The sequence below is a fragment of the Amborella trichopoda genome, chromosome 12 (genome assembly GCF_054954075.1).
Source record: "Amborella trichopoda isolate Santa Cruz 75 chromosome 12, AtrichopodaSantaCruz75HAP2 v2.0, whole genome shotgun sequence".
Classification (NCBI taxonomy): Eukaryota; Viridiplantae; Streptophyta; class Magnoliopsida; order Amborellales; family Amborellaceae; genus Amborella; species Amborella trichopoda.
In genome coordinates, this window is record NC_142347.1 from 43,189,084 (window position 1) to 43,207,279 (window position 18,196).

The 18,196-nt window shown below is 37.0% G+C and overlaps 3 protein-coding genes across 4 annotated transcripts; all 3 read right to left on the minus strand.

Moving 5' to 3' along the window:
• Positions 1 to 3,006: 3,006 nt before the first annotated feature.
• MAPR2 (membrane-associated progesterone binding protein 2) lies at positions 3,007 to 3,633 on the minus strand. The gene has a single exon (XM_006845339.4). The coding sequence runs from the start codon at positions 3,603 to 3,605 to the stop codon at positions 3,306 to 3,308; it is 300 nt and encodes a 99-aa protein (XP_006845402.2). The 5' UTR covers positions 3,606 to 3,633; the 3' UTR covers positions 3,007 to 3,305.
• A 1,937-nt stretch (positions 3,634 to 5,570) lies between these two features.
• LOC18435294 (exopolygalacturonase-like) lies at positions 5,571 to 9,359 on the minus strand. The gene is made up of 5 exons (XM_088853828.1): positions 8,150 to 9,359; positions 7,284 to 7,586; positions 6,653 to 6,942; positions 6,149 to 6,373; positions 5,571 to 6,013 (listed from the first exon to the last, which is right to left on the minus strand). The coding sequence occupies exons 2-4, from the start codon at positions 7,461 to 7,463 to the stop codon at positions 6,229 to 6,231; spliced, it is 615 nt and encodes a 204-aa protein (XP_088709954.1). The 5' UTR covers positions 7,464 to 7,586; positions 8,150 to 9,359; the 3' UTR covers positions 5,571 to 6,013; positions 6,149 to 6,228.
• Positions 9,360 to 10,195: 836 nt separating this feature from the next.
• LOC18435295 (ER membrane protein complex subunit-like protein) lies at positions 10,196 to 17,367 on the minus strand. Of its 2 annotated transcripts, none has more exons than XR_016045894.1 (6): positions 16,846 to 17,365; positions 16,350 to 16,406; positions 11,786 to 11,939; positions 11,071 to 11,179; positions 10,864 to 10,929; positions 10,196 to 10,663 (listed from the first exon to the last, which is right to left on the minus strand). XR_016045894.1 is itself a non-coding variant. In XM_006845341.4 (6 exons), the coding sequence occupies exons 1-6, from the start codon at positions 16,960 to 16,962 to the stop codon at positions 10,628 to 10,630; spliced, it is 528 nt and encodes a 175-aa protein (XP_006845404.1). In that variant the 5' UTR covers positions 16,963 to 17,367; the 3' UTR covers positions 10,196 to 10,627. The 2 variants fall into 2 exon arrangements, 1 of the variants encoding a protein (XP_006845404.1); XM_006845341.4 differs by having other exon boundaries at positions 11,071 to 11,168; positions 16,846 to 17,367.
• Between the last annotated feature and the right edge of the window lie 829 nt (positions 17,368 to 18,196).

An 18,196-nucleotide genomic window follows, 5' to 3' on the forward strand; every position in this document is an offset into this window, starting at 1 on the left:
CTAACTGTCTCTATTTGTGTGTATGTATCCACAAAGAGAAAGAGAAGGGACGAGAGAGAGAGAGAAAGAAGGGATGAGGGTTCCCTTTTGTGCACCCATACCATGGGACTGCGGTTGTGCACGGGAAGCATCATCACAGTGTGAAGGTTCTAGCTTCTGTGTTCTGGTGTAATGTCCAGAGAAAACGTAATCCCCAAAACTTGGTAGAACTTGTTCTCGTGTAATGTTCTGGTGTAATCCCCAAAACTTGCACACTCAAAAACACACTCAAATCCACGACCGCAGTCCCATGGTATGGGCGCACAAGAGGGAACCCTCATCCCTTCTCTCCTCTCTCTCGCCCCTTCTCTCTCTCTCTCTCTCGCCCCTTCTCTCTCTCTCTTTGTGGATACCTACACACAAACAGAGACAGTGAGAATGATAAATACCCACCCACACACTCAGTAGGTGTGTGTGAGAGAGAGAGTAGTTTGTTTAAGGATTAAAACCCTCAAATGAATTCCAATATTTAGGGCATTTCTAATGGTAACCCAGCCAATAAGTTAAATTTAACACTAACATCCAGCTTACATGGTAAAGAGTTGTATGTACAAACTCTACAGTATTTCAAATTTTCCAAGGGAAAACAAAGTCTTTCAAGTCCAACTTACCACCTTCAAGATATCCACAACCACATTCAACTATCATAAAAGCAATCCCTTAGAATCCCTAAATATCAAGTAAAGCAAGAGCCCCAGCTTTCATGCCCTCCATCTGATGTATCACTCCCAATTAAGTGCACAGTAGGCTAATTGCTCTAGCTCTCTGTTAATTGGAGTTTTTATCTCTTCACTCTCTGCCACCACTCGTTCTTGATACGGTCATCAACTCTAACCCCTTTGAACTTCCTTTTGACAAGAAATAAGAAATCATGGCTCATATGATTTATCGACTACTATGCGTGTCTTACCTAAAAATCTTGTCTCCTTCCGTTGTCCTAAATCACATTAGAACGCATAGATTCTCACCATCCCCTTTCAGGCAATGCCCTGATTTCCATGTACTTAAAAAGGTCAGTAGTGTTGGGATCCACGCAGCCTACTAGGAAAATCTCCTGGAAATAAAGCCATCAGCTATGACCATCCTATAAATCATTGAGACGAACAAAGTATCACAAGCTTTATCAAACCTTACATAATTTAAAAAATTTGGCAGCAGGAATTTGGGGAGCATGAAACCTAAATGAGAATGCACTTACAATTCCAATCCAAAAACACATCCATCCAAAAAGACTGGGAATGGCAACAAACTAAACAGTCTTCTTATTCCTTCTGTCAGTGTCAGGTCTTTCTTGAAAAAGTAAACACCACGAAACTTTCCGCCTTCCTATTAAAGCAAACCTAACCTTAATCCCCCCCTGTTCTGCAGTTACTCAGGCAAAAAATCAAAAGATTCAAAAAATTGAAATCCATACCCATGCCTTCCATGATAGACATTCAACCACCAGAACCACAAAGAAACATCCTAAGATGAAAGATCCTCAAGAACCCTACCTGCTTCACTTCCTCAATAGTTTTTCTAATCACACCTCTTTCTATTGATCTTTTGCTTGTCATCAAACCGTGGAGCCTACCAATAAAGCAATGTTCATTTTCCTTCGTTTTTTATACACAAAACCCTTTAGCCTATTGAGCTCTAGACAAACCTTCTGCCACTTCACTAGATGGCTTTAATACATCAGATAACTCTTTGCAAAAAGACCCTTCGCAGCCTATCAAACTTTCCCACCATTACCATTGGCATACAAAGAAGAGACATGAAATACAGTATGTTAAAAAAGTCCTTGGTGAGCATGCTATGATCATCCACGGAAATAAATCAACCTTCCTTTGCAACACACCTTGCAAACTTCCTCAATCGAATTTTCCACAAAGATTTTTGGGCTCTCCCACACAGGGGTAAGTTGTTTTACCAATCTCTATAAATCCTTCAACCATGAACCATAAAAGGAATTATCAGAAGATGCTTCTATGAACCAGGCTAATATGCAACCTGATCTTGTCGAGCAAATTATTTTCAGTGAGAAAAGTAATGTCCAAGATTGCATTTGTACTCTTTATTATGGAGTCCCAAATCCTTTGGGAATGGAAGAAAATACCCACAGATTTAAGAAAAGAACATATCAATGCTTCCAAGGATTAACATCAAGCATCACGTAAGGAACAATATAACTTGGAGAAAAGAAGGGGAAGGTGGTCCCTAGTAAACTATATTGTAAGAAAACAGATCATTCTGTTTCTAGATTCCAAACACTTCAATATGTCTAGAATTGGGTCCTCTCTCTAGGAGAAAAGGGAAATAAATAAATAAACTGCCATCGCAAAGGACAAGAGTAATATGGATCATCCTAGTCTCCGATTTTTGAGAAATAGAATAAAAATCAAGGTACTAGAAGACGATGAAGAGGCATAAAATGCATAAACAAAAATAGCTAACTCCCTAATTGATTAATTCCCTTTTAAGAACACCTTCAAAACAGGTAACTCCCTAATTGAAAAAACCGGTAGGGGCATCTCTTCCCCACCGAATTACCCCAAAAATAAAATAAAACAGACATTTCTTAAAAAGTAACAGCAACTCTAGGGTTCCTACATTCACTGACTTTACCAAAAAAATAAAACGTTTGCAACTCTAGGATGGTCCTTCAATAGCATTTCTAGAACGTTCCCATAAGATGGAACAGGATTATTACTTTTAAGGAAGCAAAATAATGAATATCTCAATCAATTAAAATAAAGCATTATATTAGAAAAAAAAACACCAGGATTATAAGAATTCCAGCTTACCCTGCCACATCTGTAAAGGCTAATGGGCGTATTTCTAATTTCCCCATTAACCAATTTTTGTGCAGGAATCTAATACAATAACCAAGAAATTACCCAATTTTCAAACCCCAAAAGAAAAAACTTTATAAACTATAAATACAAATTATCAGAAAAAGAAAAATAATAATCTTGCGCAACAAAATACAGCCACAAATTTTACCATCTTCTATTTTATTCAGCACTATTCAAAGCCCAAACACTCGACATCTCACAACACAAAATACATTAAAACCATATTCTCACGATCAGAGAGCAATCCAAACCCATGAGCACACATGTACAATAATCTAAGACAAACCAACTGAAAAAGTATCCCAAAAACACACAAAAACCCAACAGAAAGAGCTATTTAAGAGAGAGAAAGTAAAGAGACAGTAAAAGCAAAAGCCCCACATGAATACATGGAAGAAAAGCAACATAATTACTAGAAAAAAAAAAAAATTAAACCACACGACCAACAACTGGATACTTAGCTTCGAATTTCTTCTCCCAATCCTGAAGAACCCCAATTTCCTTTTCGGAAAGATCATTAATGGAGGGGCTAATGTCTTCTTCATTTTTGCTCATCTTGGCCAGAGCTCGGCTTGCATCTCTCCCTGCAAAAATGGCGTACGAACCACCAGGACCGTAGAAATTCTTAGCAGTGGAGACGTCAAAAATTCGCCCTTTGATCGCCACATAGATGCCTTTGCTCGGATCTGAGCCATTGAATTGTCTAAGCCCCTGCTCTGTGAGCTCCATCTCTCTCCCTCTCGGAACAATCTGTCGGTGCCTCTTTTTCTCCTCCATGGTTTGTGTTTTAATATCCGGGATTGTTAGGGCGGATTGTTTGCACGCAGATCCACATATTCAGATCGGGTTTGGATTAGTTTGAATCAATAAAATAGAAAGTAATTAAAATAAAATAAAAATTAAAGAAAAAATTACAGACAAATCCGTTATATTTTGTATTATTACGGATATACCAAATAATTTTCGTTATTAGATGTATGTTTGTTTTTTACCTTTGATAACGTAATTTTTTTAAGGAATGCCACTTTACCCTTTTTTTGATGTTAATATCAAAAAATAGGCCTAAAGCTAAATGTAAAAATTTCTATTTTCGGATGCTAAACATCCGAAATTAAAGGATTTTCGGATGTTGAACATTTCGGAAATGTTATATTTACATTTGAAAATTCTTTAATTTCAGATATTCAGTATTCGAAAATAAAAAATTTAACGTTTAATTTTAAGTCTATTTTCGGATGTTCAGCATCCGAAAAAAGATAAAGTGGTCATTTTTAGAAAATTACATTATAAAAGGTAATAAATAGACATACATGTAATAATGGAAAGTATTTGATATATCCGTAATAACGTAAAATATAACATATTTTTATATAATCCTCTCAAAATTAAACATACATGTAATAACAGAAAGTATTTGATATATCCGTAATAACGTAAAATATAACATATTTTTATATAATCCTCTCAAAATTAAAACATCGGTCTTTTGGGTGGGGATATGGAGGAGTTTTAAAAAGCATTAAAATATATATATATTATATATAAGGTTGAAGGGAGAACCGTTTTGGTACTCATACTATCTTGAAATTGATTTGCTATTAATTCCCATTCGCATCAGAAATCTAGTTTGACAATTGCCCACTCCTGCAAACGGTGAGTTGGACCGAAACGTCCTAGTTACGATGGCTGGTCTAATTTTGTCAAAATATTACGAATTGGTCGGTTCTATAACGACCGGTCCTCTTAGGCAACTATTCCACTTTTATTTTTAATTTTTTTTTTTAAATATTTTATTAATGATGTGCGATCAAAATCACTTGTCCCTGAAAAAACCTTTTAATTGATTATCTTGATATCAAGATGTAAGAATATAAAAAATAAATAAAAAAAGTTCAATCTAAAAATTGGTGCATCTTCAAATACATTATCTCCATCTATTTTTAAGATTTTATAATTTAAACCATTTTTAGAATTGAAAATTTAAAATTAAAGATGGAAATAGATTCTCAAACCTTCCTAAGAATTTTTTGACATCAAAATGACTTCTTATTCTAAATTTTGGACGCGCACCCTTACGGTTACAACCTTATGCAAACCGTATCAATGTCAATCCCGAAGTCACACGCCAACATTCAAAAAGAAAATTTTCAATCTCATTGTCATGTGTAATATAGTGACCTAAGTGAATAGTTAAAGTTGGTAAGCTGTACCATGGCTTATTTTTCATATATTATGGGTGTCATTTGATTTAAGAGGACAAGTGTGTATATGAAGTACTACAAACGATCTTGTTGCCTCTAGGATTAGAGCATTTTTATGGTTTTGTATGCCATTCTAATTCGTTCATTAAGTGAACAATATGGTATTGGTTGTGCTCCACTTGTAGTTTTATAAAAAGATTAAATAGTCACTGTTTTCAAAATTTCCCTAATGAAATGAAATTCATTGGTTTTTAACCCTGGGCCAAGTGAGAATTTGTTGGGATCTGGTGGCCCTGCTGGTCTACCATTCTCTATCTCTTGCTGCTTCCTCTATTATCAGGGAACTCTGTATGACTATTGGCCCATCCAATTTAGTAGAGAATTTTGGATGATTCAAAATTATAGATGATTCAAAGAGCTTTTCAGAAGCAGCTGTTAAATTTGGTGGCAAAAAAGAAACTCAATTCATCTCATAGAAACAAGGTATACCACATTTTGTAAATTCACATTACATGTTATTTTATTTTCATGAATCTGAGTAGCAAGCCATACACAATTTGCACTGCATAAAAACACTCAATTTTGATCATACATGTCATCATGTGTACATGCCACTACCCCAAGTAAGGGAAGCCATCAAGCTGATGAAGACAATGGAGCATCTTAAACACCAATGATGAGAACTCAGATAGAGAGAGAAGATGGATTCTACGGGCAACTTGGTGGCATTTGCACTCCAGCAGAGACCCCCTTCACATTGCTACACGAGGCAGTCGAAACTTCCCCCTGTCCATTGTACTCCAATTTAATATTATCGAGTTTAACATTTTGGCATGGGAAAGCCTCACTGCATAAGAGATTCACTGCCACGTTTGAAGAAGAGGTTCCTCTAATGTTCTTAAAACTTATATTACTGATCTCGACTCGAGAAGGACCCTGTAACAAAAGCAAGAGAAGGGAATCAGTTTTTCAGTGTATCTCAATGTATTGAACTCTACGGATGAATCTCTATCTCTGAACGCATGTGTGCTTGTGTCTTGAAGGAAGAAGTGGTATTGTTTGATGGTTTACCTGTTGGGCCAAGAAGAGTAAGGGCAATATTGTTGATTTATGATGATGGGGTTAGCCACATTGCTCATCACAATATTTTCCTAGGTGAAATTGGAGGCAGAGCTACTGGCTGAGCCTGCCCAAGTCTTGATCCTCAAGCCATTGGTGGTGTCTCTTATGGTGCAATTCTCCACATGGATCCCTTGCACATCCTCCTTCTTGGGGAACTTGCCCAAGCTTCCAACACTGGATTATATAAAGATACTGCCATGAGCCTCAATTTAGTTTTCATTCAACTTAAAAATGTAGATTTAGATTCTTTAGTGTGTGTTAAATTTTTTATAAGAGTTTCAAGGTTCCCAAAGTTTGGAATTAAGACTATAGATGTAATTACTTTTTTTTCTTTCTCCTAGTTCTTTTAAAATTTGGATTCCTTTAATCTTTTCAATTTCAAGGTTTAAATTCCTCCATAAACCTCTTTAATCCTTGTAAGATAAATGTTAAAAATAAGATGTCATAGTGCACCTAATGCCATGTCCTAGTCCACAAAACATGTTCTTCACAATAACTTGCGTATTGCCAGGACCAAAGGAGATGCAATCGTCACTGGTTCCAATGCGAGATCGCGAGATTGTGACGTTGGATGATGACCCAATGTGGATGCCATCAGTGTTGGGGCTATCAGCTGGTGCTGAGATTTTGATGGATCGGGCTGTCATGTTCTTGCAGCCAAATAATAAGATATGAAGGCGCCTGCTATCCACTGAATGTATGCCTCTTATCGCCCCATTTGTGAAGAAACTGAACTTCAATGACTGCATAAATTTTCAATTACCATGAGAAAACATTCATAATTCTCAATGAATACTAAGCCTGGCAATTAAAAAAATGCTGGTCTTTGTCTTTCTTGGGCTAGAGAAGTAATATATCCATTAATGTAATTAATTTACTACTTTTCACTTACATTTTAGTGTGTGCCTGTGCGTGCCAAATCATGTTGAACCCACAACTTCAAGGTTGTAACAACAAATTCCTTTCAACTAAACAAAAGACTAGATCCAACAATGCTATAAGTCGTATTGCTAGGGTCCTCAATCTTTTAACCTAGAACAGTCTTACAAATTATAATAGGTTGAAGGAGAGAGATCATTTGTACAGTAGGGAGGAGTTTGCAGTGGGCCTTCTTAGGACACTGGTTGAGGCTCCATGCATATGCTCCATATCCATCAAACGTCCTGCCCCCAGTGACCACAAGGCTATCTACATACTGGAACACAATCCAGTCGTCATAAGGGTATTTGCTCATATCTGTGGAGGCCTTCACTTGAACCACCATGGGAGAGGCACCAGGGCACGGACCCTTGAATAGAACTGGACCGACAAGGAATGTTCCCTTGGGGATCACAAGGTGTGATGGTCCTTTCCACTGGCATGCTGCCTTCCAGGCTGCACCGAAAGCCTGCAAAACTTTCAAACCACTGTAAACCAACAAGCTTGAGGTTGGCAATATGTGAACGTTGTTATGCTGTTGCAATGGACAAAGGCCATATGTGTTATGTATAATTAGTAGCCATTGTAGTGCATAAAGATAAAAAGAATAGGGTGAATAAGAAAATTTAAAAAGTACTAACAATAAAAATGAGAAAACGTGGTTATTTCTTCTTGGCATAAAAAAAACTCTCATATTTAAGGGAAATTTAAAAAAAAAAAAAAATCTTAGTTTGTTATTGAAAGTTAAAAATAGTTTTATATATTCCATATTTTACACTCAAGTTCCACTTTTTTGATGGCACGTGTCATATTTTAATTTTACTATTTTGTTTTGCACTATAATTAAGTGAGGTAAGGCTCTTTAATTTATGTCCAAGCTTTTATTTTGACGCAACTGCCATATTTTAGGGTTGTAAAATAGTGAGTTGTCTTCTCTTTTTATTATTTATTAATGAAAAGAGGGTAGGAGCCCTTCTCCCCAACTGACTTCCCCAAAAAAAGAGAAGAAAGGTAAGACTCTTTAACATTTACCTAGCTGTTGTCCATGGAGCCATCAGCAATGGCACCATATTGCATCACATTGAATTCTCCAACAGAAGAAGAGTTGGCATCTGCTGCAAAAGAGAAGAAAGGTAAGACTCTTTAACATTTACCTAGCTGTTGTCCATGGAGCCAACAGCAATGGCACCATATTGCATCACATTGAATTCTCCAACAGAAGAAGAGTTGGCATCTGCTGCCTCTACAGCAGCCATTGCCACCAATGCAACATAACAGAGCAAAGCACGTTCTTTGGAGTTGTAACCCATGCTTATTTTCTTTAGCTATAGCTATCACTACGAGAGAGACAGAAAGAGAGATGATTTGATGCAGTTGATGGATAGCTCAGTGAATATTTGTAGTGAGAAGAATGATGGTCCTAAATGTATTTACCACCAAACGATACACACATGTTGTTGGATGTAATTGTTTTAGAGTTACAACTCCCCAACTCCTCATTTATTTTAACAAATCGACAGCCACCATCTTCTCTCTTTGCCATCTCTTCTCAACCAGTTTTGTTTTTGTTCTCTCTCTCTTCACCTGATTAGTTATTTAAGTTTTCAATCTCATGTGAGCTCACCGTTTATCCCCTTGTATTACAGGGTGTGGTGTGGGATTTAACAACTCCTTTCTGTCATGTAAGATGCTCACATTCCTTCCAAACTGATTTGGTTTTTGTGGTAGTAGTGCCTTCTACTACACAGCTCTCACGGTGGCCCATGGTCGCAAATTATTAGCGTGGATGCCACCAATAATCTCATATTTTGGAGTGAAATTTCAGATTCATATAATGATGGAGGTAGTTGAAATATTCGGCATCGTTCCTCTGGCCTCGGTCGAAGTTTTAGAGTGTGGGTGCCGAGCCCAAATGTGGACCATTGGCAGCCACTCACATCGCCTGGCCAGAGAGGACTTCTCTCTCCTTATTCCCCCATCTCCTTACACGTTCTTGTTAGTGTTCTTTTAAGAAAGGAAATAGTTTGTGCCACATCAATCTTAATAGTATAGAAGTAATAGAAGTAAGAAATTCAAAAATTGAACACCACTAGACTCAAGAGTTGTGCTTAGGGAGGTCTAAGAGACAAAAATAGAGCTCACAATGATGATCTTGAAGAAATAAGAAGCCACTCTTTAATAACGATTTATTGTGTAACTTCAATGTATTATCAATTTATTTACTTTTTACCAATATTAAACCAATTTATTGCTCAAGAGAATTACAAGAGATTTACATCCTGGATAATACATATCAATAGATGTATTATCGATATGTTGACATCATCATAGACACGATACTCATTTATGATACTTTAAAAACTGAATCACTCTATTTTAAGATGAATCTCATCATAAAATTGTGCAATATCACCTTGAATCCTGTCCGCCTACCAAGATAAATGGGATACAAACACATCTGAAAATCTATTTTTGGGTTGGTACTTCTAACACTTCCATGACCAACACATCTATCATCGTCTTGTGATCATAGTATATCCTATACTTCAATGGGGGCATAGTGTACATCTATTCCCTCTCTAAGATTTCCTGCTTAGGAGATTTCTTTCGGTTTAAAATTTTGAAAACCACTCAACGATTAGTACATAATTGTTTTCAAATAAAAAGATCAAATTTTGAGTTTTCTAAACCATAGATCTCAACATGATAATCCCATTCAATATTGAGACATCATTTTATTCAAGTGCACATAGTGTATGATTAGAAAATTTTTGATCTCAATGGCTTGAATAGGCTATATCCCCAAAATCCCAAAATTTGACGTCAAAAAGTAAATCGTAGTTGTCTTACATGGGAAGTAAATGGACAATTTAGCCCCACCGGAGTATAAAATCTTTTAGCTATTGTCATCACCCTCTCGACTTGAATATTTGGCGATCACGATTTTGGTCTGTTCATGCGATAGTCTACGATAAAGTTCATTGCAATTAAACATGACAAACCAAGTAGTACTAATATGAACAGTTGGAATTGCTCAATATCACAAAATTTTAGTGATAATGGCGCAAAAGCAAAAAATAAAAACTAAATACACAAATTTTATGTAGAAAAAATACATTGTTCATTGCCACTTAACCTCCATGAACCATTAATTGAAAAATAAAAAAAAATTACAACTGCCTGTCAACATGAGGGCACCAAAAGCAAGAAAGAACTCAAAAGTTATAAATGTGGGTTAAAACCACCGCAAAGACTCGAGCATGGGCCACCAAAATTCTCATAGAGCAAGCACGCTATTACTGTTTTAAGCAATCACTGGTGCAAGATAACATATTCCCAAAGCCAGTATTACATGTATGCATTTCTCAGTTAAGCTTCCGTAAGGTCATACAAACCGTCATTGCTCTTGGCTAAAGAAAGCATTAGATTTGAACTCATCTGATGTCACTCGCTTGTCGAAATATTGAAGCTCTTTCTTCAATGCCAATCTTTTTCCAATGTGTACCTCAGTTAAAAAGGACGACCACCACCCGAAAATTCAACCTCCTGATAAAACAACCACCATTTGTCAAAAAGTCAAGCCATGCTAATATTTTCCTTTTCTACAATTTTTTTTTTTTTTAATATAAGTTGCCCTATAGAATGTTAACAGAAATAAGCCAGCCCAAACCATATTAACAGAAATACAAAACTGCTTTAGTGCAACATATTCTTGAGTTTGTTTCAGCAAATGAAAAGAATATCACCTGAGCTGGAGGTAGCGTAGAGACCCAGTCAGAAGCATGCGTCGGAAGTAGGCCCAACGTGTTCAACTACAAATGAGAAAACCAGTGCATGAGTTGTGAAAACCCTAACTTTGAGAGACAGAGAGAGTCCGCATAGAGCCAGATTATGCGGATGGAAGAACTAAAAAAAGCCACTAGACTTAATATGGGACAGATGAAAAAGCTCACCTTCCAGACCCCAAGGGCCAGCCCAGCGAGATTCAGAGCTATGAATAGCAACTTAGGAGCAAGAATGTCAATTCTAGAGTCCTTGTATGGCTCAAACACTGCATAAAATCTTTGAGAAAGGAACATCAGAAGAAAGATATGAAAAAGCTCTGGCAAGATATGACATAGAACAATTATCAAAGTTGCCACAAAATAAGAAAAATGATCAACAAGCTGGTGAATTTCCCGATGGTTCCCCAATCCCAACAATGCTACACCACAACACATTGGACTTCGGTGTACGGTACTCCAAAGGTGTATCAACCATCCATTTCAATGGATAGTTGGAGATAACTGTACACAGGTGAATGTCCATTAGGCTCCAATCCAGTTCTCATCCATCCGTCAGATGTGGATGGATGGTGAATGTAGCAGCAGAATATATATAAATAGTGCATTTGGGGTCCTGCATACTTGCCCTCAAAAAATTTGGGAAATTCTGGTCAACAGTTAGTTTTGGTCCTGCTTGAAATGAAATCGAGTCATACAGTTTCTTGTTACTATTCCAACAAGAACCAATCACAATTCTGAACCTCTGATAAGTGTGTTTTTGAAGTTAAGTTTGAGTCAAGAACCGAAGATAACAGTAGTAAAGCAGTACATAAAATTCAGAAGCTAAGCAGCAGAAGTCGGTTTCCCATTGATTGTCAAAAGAAAAGAGGTTGTGTTCTCATACCCTTTCCCACACCCTGAAGGGCACTTATGGGCTGCCAAAGAGCAGAGAATGTGATGCCAATACTGAACAAGTGCACTGTGCTACCGGCCATCCACATCATGAAAGCCATCATGAACAAATTCTTAAATGGAGCTTGGGCCACTTCCCATGCTTTCTGTTCAAGAAGAAATTTGGATGTCATTATGATGATTTACAAGAAAGAAGCAAATAATCCAAAGCAATAAATGAGAAGTCAAACTTAAACCACCACTTTTTTTTCTTTTTTTATTAAACAAAAATCATCATTGACCAAGGGCATGGGGAACTTCAGCAAACAAAGAGCACATATACAAAGCATGGTAAGGCTACTCATAATCAGCAGCTGGCAAAGGTATCTGATTCAATGAATACCAGCTTTTTAGAGCTCACCAGGTCTGACTCTGCCTCGAATGTGTCAAGCAGACCTGGCACCCTAACAGGTCCAAGTGAAAACCCTGGGGAACCAGCTGAGTCTCACTGGTTCGGGGGATTCTTTGTAATTCTTTTTTTAAGACTCAGCCAATTCTGACTGCAGACTTGGACCTGGGGACCTGGGCCCTGCCCAGTTCCAGGGGGCCATCCCAGTTTAAAAACACCAATGGATGCATTAATAAAATATCTTCACGTTATCCTTAAAGAAAGACTCAATGCATGAGATGCCCAAGTCAAACTGTGATCCAACAGTAACTAAAGCACCTTTAAAACATATTAAGAGCAAGAGAATACATAAGTTGGCATCAGCCCATTACTAAAATGAAAGGCACTTGTTGCACCTCAAGATTGTGGGTTGAATCCCAGCTCACCATTTAAAGAAATGGGAAAAGGAGAAGGGAGGAGGGGGCAAGCAGGGCATGACAATAGACCAGCTGAATTCTTCAGATAAAGGCATATGGGCAGACGTTTGTCCCTGAAGGTTATGGTAAATGGGCGAAGAAACGTTAGGTAGCTGGGTAGCTGGAGTGTGAACAAATCCAGGTCAAATGAAATGTGAATGTTAAAAATGTTATCATGAAGCGACTTGCTTACAGGTTCTGTTACATGGATTCTTCTATTTGGAAACCAAACCAGAGTGGACACATATTGACACATATACTGAAACATATTCTTCTGGATTCATGTTTACTAACCATTAACTACATCAGTTTAGCGACTTGAGCTTCTTCTTTTTGTTGAGTAGAAACATATGAACTATTTGTGCACGTTTTGCGGAAGCCAATGGAGAAAAGAGTGCGATCATGATGCAGGTTTCAATTCTGGAGGAGCAATTAGCTTAACTGGTTTGTTGGGCACTAGTATGTTAGGCAGCCCTGGCTTAGTCGAAGGTCAAAGAGAGAGGAGAATGGATTGAACCACTTGATATGTGATGAAGCAATTAAAGGGGGGCTGAGGTGCACCATAAGATCACTTGGTACAAACTTCATGAATGGTACTTGCTATTCTGCTTCGGAGATATTAGATACCTGGAAGCTGTTCTTAGGAGGAATAATTTAATTGTAAAGCGAAAGGTCTCACAACTGAGGAGATGGGAAGAGGAACTTGGTTGAGACTTGAGAGGATCACTGTGGTAGAAAGGAGGAGGATAAGGATGTGTGAACTCATAACACAATGTAGGAATAAGATAAAGTGATCAGCTATAAGGGACCAATAAAAAAGAGGGGCCAAAAAAAAAAACAGAGGAAAAAAGGCCAGTATGGAGAGCAATGTATCAGAATACAGGCAATTAAGGAGGTTTGGTGATCAATTTTTGTTTTTTCTCCCATTAGAAGACCATCGGGGCTTGATCATCCTACAAAATAAACAGTGGAAGAAGGAGCAAGGTAGAGTTTTGCATAAGTGAATTTTTACAACTTTGATAATTGGTTTGGTCCATGCACTAAATTTGTAGTGCATCTTACAACTTAATGTGAGATATATGGGGCAAAGAAGATCACTGCAGACTGGTTTATGCATGACAATGTAATACTCTTTACGGGAGTAAGCCAATGTCATCCCATGTAAGGTAACAAAATCTACATGCTTTGTACCAAAAAAGAATATGACTCCAACTATTTAACTTGAATAACATGTAAAAAACATGTACCATACAGTTTACTGAGAAATAATCTATTATTACCAGTAATTTAAAAAACGGATCGGTGACCCAGATTGGGCACACCGAAAACTGGTCCAAATCGGTGAATCAGCGGTCCAGATCGCTATTTTACTATGTGGAAAAAACAGTGAACTGACAAAAAAGCAATGAACTGGCCAAAAACTGGTCCAGATCAATGAATCGTGGTCCGGATTGCCGTTTTACTGTAGAAAAATTGTCGTTTTACTGTGCGGAACCGCTGGTTCCCTTTTAGACTCAGCCGTTTTCCTATATATATGCGGAACCGGAATGGTGTGACCGATTCCCGGGTCAGACCGGGCAATTCCGTGCCGACCCACCATTTTTTAAATCATGGATTATCGCCATTCACTGACATCAGTGTATTTAATTCTATAGTATTAAATATGTATTCATTAAGATCCTCCCCTGTTGTCATCAGTTATTACATTCGTTTGTGGTAGGTCACCTATTACTATTATAAAGCACAAAAAGCTTGGTATGCAATAGAAATGCATATTATTCGTCTGGAACCAAATGAATCCCCTACATCACCCCACCCAAATGCCTGCTTCCAACTACCTAGCCTATATGCTTCTTAATTCCCACTTGAAGGATCTACTTCCAAAAATTTCTCCCTTGTAATAGCCTCCGAAATAAATTTAAGGCTCATTCCAACATATCCTACCTCTTTTACAGCTCCTCCACGTCAAAAATTCCAATCAAATGTTCCTAATGAACAATTGCACATAAAGAGGACCACAAGATATCAAGCCTTCCTAAGCATATAATGTTACAAAGTCCACCCTCACTATTTCAACAAAAATTTGGGAGGAACTAATAGCAATACCAATCGCACAATGATTAATACAAGCATTATTAGAAATGCTAACACCAATTACGCATGCAATGCAGTTCAAAAGCCTACAAATGAAACAAACAAAGGAGAGCCAGACCTATAGTAAAATCCCATCTTAAATAAAAGGAAAAGTAATTGCCTGATAGCAGAAGGGCAATCCATGAATGGTGGTCCTAGACAATGCTAGCTTATAAGAGATTTTTTCCTGGCATGCCTGGGAACTCACCAGAAATTGGGTCTCAAGGGGGGTTTTAAGAGTTTGGAATAATTAAGCATATTGCAACATAATATACGGGCGTGTTTAGGTGACAATTAGTTTTATCAGGAGTAGATTACGTTAACTGAAATTAAGGTACTCTGCATAATATTTGTTAGTTGTTTGATACGTACCTTATACTACATATATAATATTATTTAAGTAAGCTTTTTGGGTGATTTTCAGCACTTTTTAGTTATTTCAAGCTAAAACATGTGATTTTCAGCAAATTACTTTGAATAAAGTAAAAAATCTTTTCAGAGAGATAACCTTATATGTAAAACTGCATTTAAGTTTATCTTAGATAATTTTATGAGGGACACTGCTGAACAACAGATAATTCATTATCAAGATTAATGCTATTGAAATGGTGAATATCAGTGATAACAAGTACTTCCAAACAAGTATACGCATAAAGTACAAGTTGGTTATACAATAGTTAGTTATCAACAAGAAGAATTTAAGAAAAACAGTTAACAGAAATAAACACACCTTGTAGGCTACAGGCTTCTGTATTAACACAAGGAAACCATATGGCAAGAACCTTGGAAAGTACTAAGGTAACAGCTCTACGAAGTTTGTACCAAACAAAGAAAGTCTTGTTTCATACATTCCAAATAATAGATTTAGAGCCTATAAAGATATTAGCATAAGATATTCTCATGTAGAAATTTTTTGAATATTCAGATATCTGACTGATAAGACAGATAGTTATTTGTAAATAAATCTTAATTGTTGAATTATTATAATAAAAAAGAAAAAAAATATCAAATCACTTTTGAATCATTTGGAAACTTCCATTTATTATACAAAAAACAATAATAAGCGTGGATCCAGCTTTTTATTTTTTTTGTGAAAGGTAATTGTGATTCCAGTCTTAATCTGAAATTCTAGAACTATCACCAAAAGTAACAATAATTTCTTTGCTATTAAATAAAAAATAAGACATAGAAAGGATAACAAACCATTTCACCAATACCAAGGAATACTAATTTCATACAAGTTAAGTATAATTGGTCAGCCCTATTTCATTTGCCCAGCTCAGATATTCTATTCCTGTCTAGTACACAATTTACTAACTCGTCAAGTAGACCTGGGACGAAACTAAGTCCTACGCTAAGGTATTTAGATAGCTTTTATGCGACTTAAAAAAGTGAAGTAAATTAGTCAATCAACTCGGGTAAGTTCATTCACTCAAGCAAATACCTTTTTTTCTTGAGATTCCCATGGTGGGGATCTAGGAAAAACACTGGAATTTAGATTTCTTGATACCCATCAAGAGAGACAAAAAAGAGTCATCATGTTTTCTAAGTAATTAAAGGAAATTCTTACTGAAAGATACCTGTAACTTCCATGCTGCTTCAGCTTCCTTCTTCTGACGACTTCCAGATGCTTCATCCTGGAATAACATAAATACAATATCTAATCAGTAAAATGATGATTGATAAAAGAGCCCATTAATGTATTTCCAAATCTGGAAAAAGAAAAAAGGCACCATCCGCAAAACAATTATTCAAAAAACAAGCCTTACTCTTCCATTCGAAAGACGAGAATAAGGAAACAGTTCAGCTAGCTTTTAACACGAATAGAACTAAACAAAGAATTTAATGAAAAATTGAACCGTAACTCAATTGGATTTTGAAGGGAAATTCATGAAAAGAACAATATTTTGATGCCTTCAAATCTGATATATATATATATATATATATATATAGAGAGAGATAGAGAGAGAGAGAGAGAGTGGATAAAAGCGGCTTTAAAATATGAGAGATAGAATGCAACTGTGTGAAAGTATTAGCCTTGTAGAGAGACAAAGAAGTTAGAGAGAGAAAGAGTACCGATTCAAGAGAAGCTCGACTGAATCCAAGGGGATCTGGAACGTCTCGTGAGGACTGTGATGAGGTATCTACGAGATCGATGGCCCATCGACGAGGGAGCCCTTTTCCCTTCTCCATTAAAACAATAATGAAACCCTCTGAATCTAACAATGAAAGCCTCTGAACCTTAAAGAGAAATCAGATTTTCGCAGAACCGAAAAAATTCACTTCTTTCTCTACGTTAAAATAGAGAGAGGGATCAACCAATTTTTTTTTTTTTTTTTTTTTTTTTCTGACCTAGGGTTCATATATAAGACATTTAAAAGGCAAGAAACATTCTAAAAATACCATAGATAACCCAAAGAATCTTTGGAAGAAAATACGGTGGTCTCCCCAAGATGGTAGGAAGTCCGTAGGCTCTACCAAAATTGACCCGACCACCTTCATTTAGTACTCCTCTCCGTTGCATTGGCCCAGTTATTGTCACCCACTGGATTTACTAAACGCACCCGCAAAATTGCCCCAAACACCCCCACTTAGCACGTAGCTCGGTTCCATTGCGGGTAGAAAAGTTTTTCACGCATTGGTTTTAGTAAATCACACCCAAAACAAAATATGCTATAGGTCAATAAGGTTTAAAATCTACCCGATCCTCGTCATTATCATCATTATCCCAGTTTTTCTCCTACCATTATCCCATATTTTCTCCAACCATTTGAGATCTAGACTCTCAGGTGAGACTGCTCTAAATTCAACCTTTCATGCATCCTACCATTCGAGGTACCTTTTATTCCACTCTAAACTTCAATATTGTTTTGAAAAAATTACTAAAAATCCCATAAAATATACCTTTTTTAGACACTCTACCCCCGCTTTAAACTTTTTTTGTTTCTTTTTCTCGAAAACCATCTTTTCTAACTAATACCCCCAACCTAAAAAAAATAGAAATAAAGACAAAATTATCCCCCCGCCCCCTTTTAACTTCTACATTAAAAATGGTGTTTGCATTGGCAGTCCGGCATTTTGTGACCAACGATCCGGCATTTGTGTAGGCAGTCCGGCATTTTGTGAGCGAGGTCAGGCGGTTTGCGTACTGTAATAAAATCACTCTGGTGTTTTGATGCAGTTGTCCGGCAGTGTATGTGTGCGGTCCGGCAATATGTTTACTGTAATGTGGGCAGTCCGGTGATTTGAAGTAGTGCTTTGGCAATTTGCATACTGGAATGACGTCTGCCCGACGTTTGCAATGTGCGGTCCGACATTTGTTTTTAGAATGATGTTGTCCGACATTTCACAGCGTCGCTCTAGCATTATGGTCGATCTATCCGGCACTGGGAGGATGCAATCTGGCAATATCTTACTCGCGGTCCTG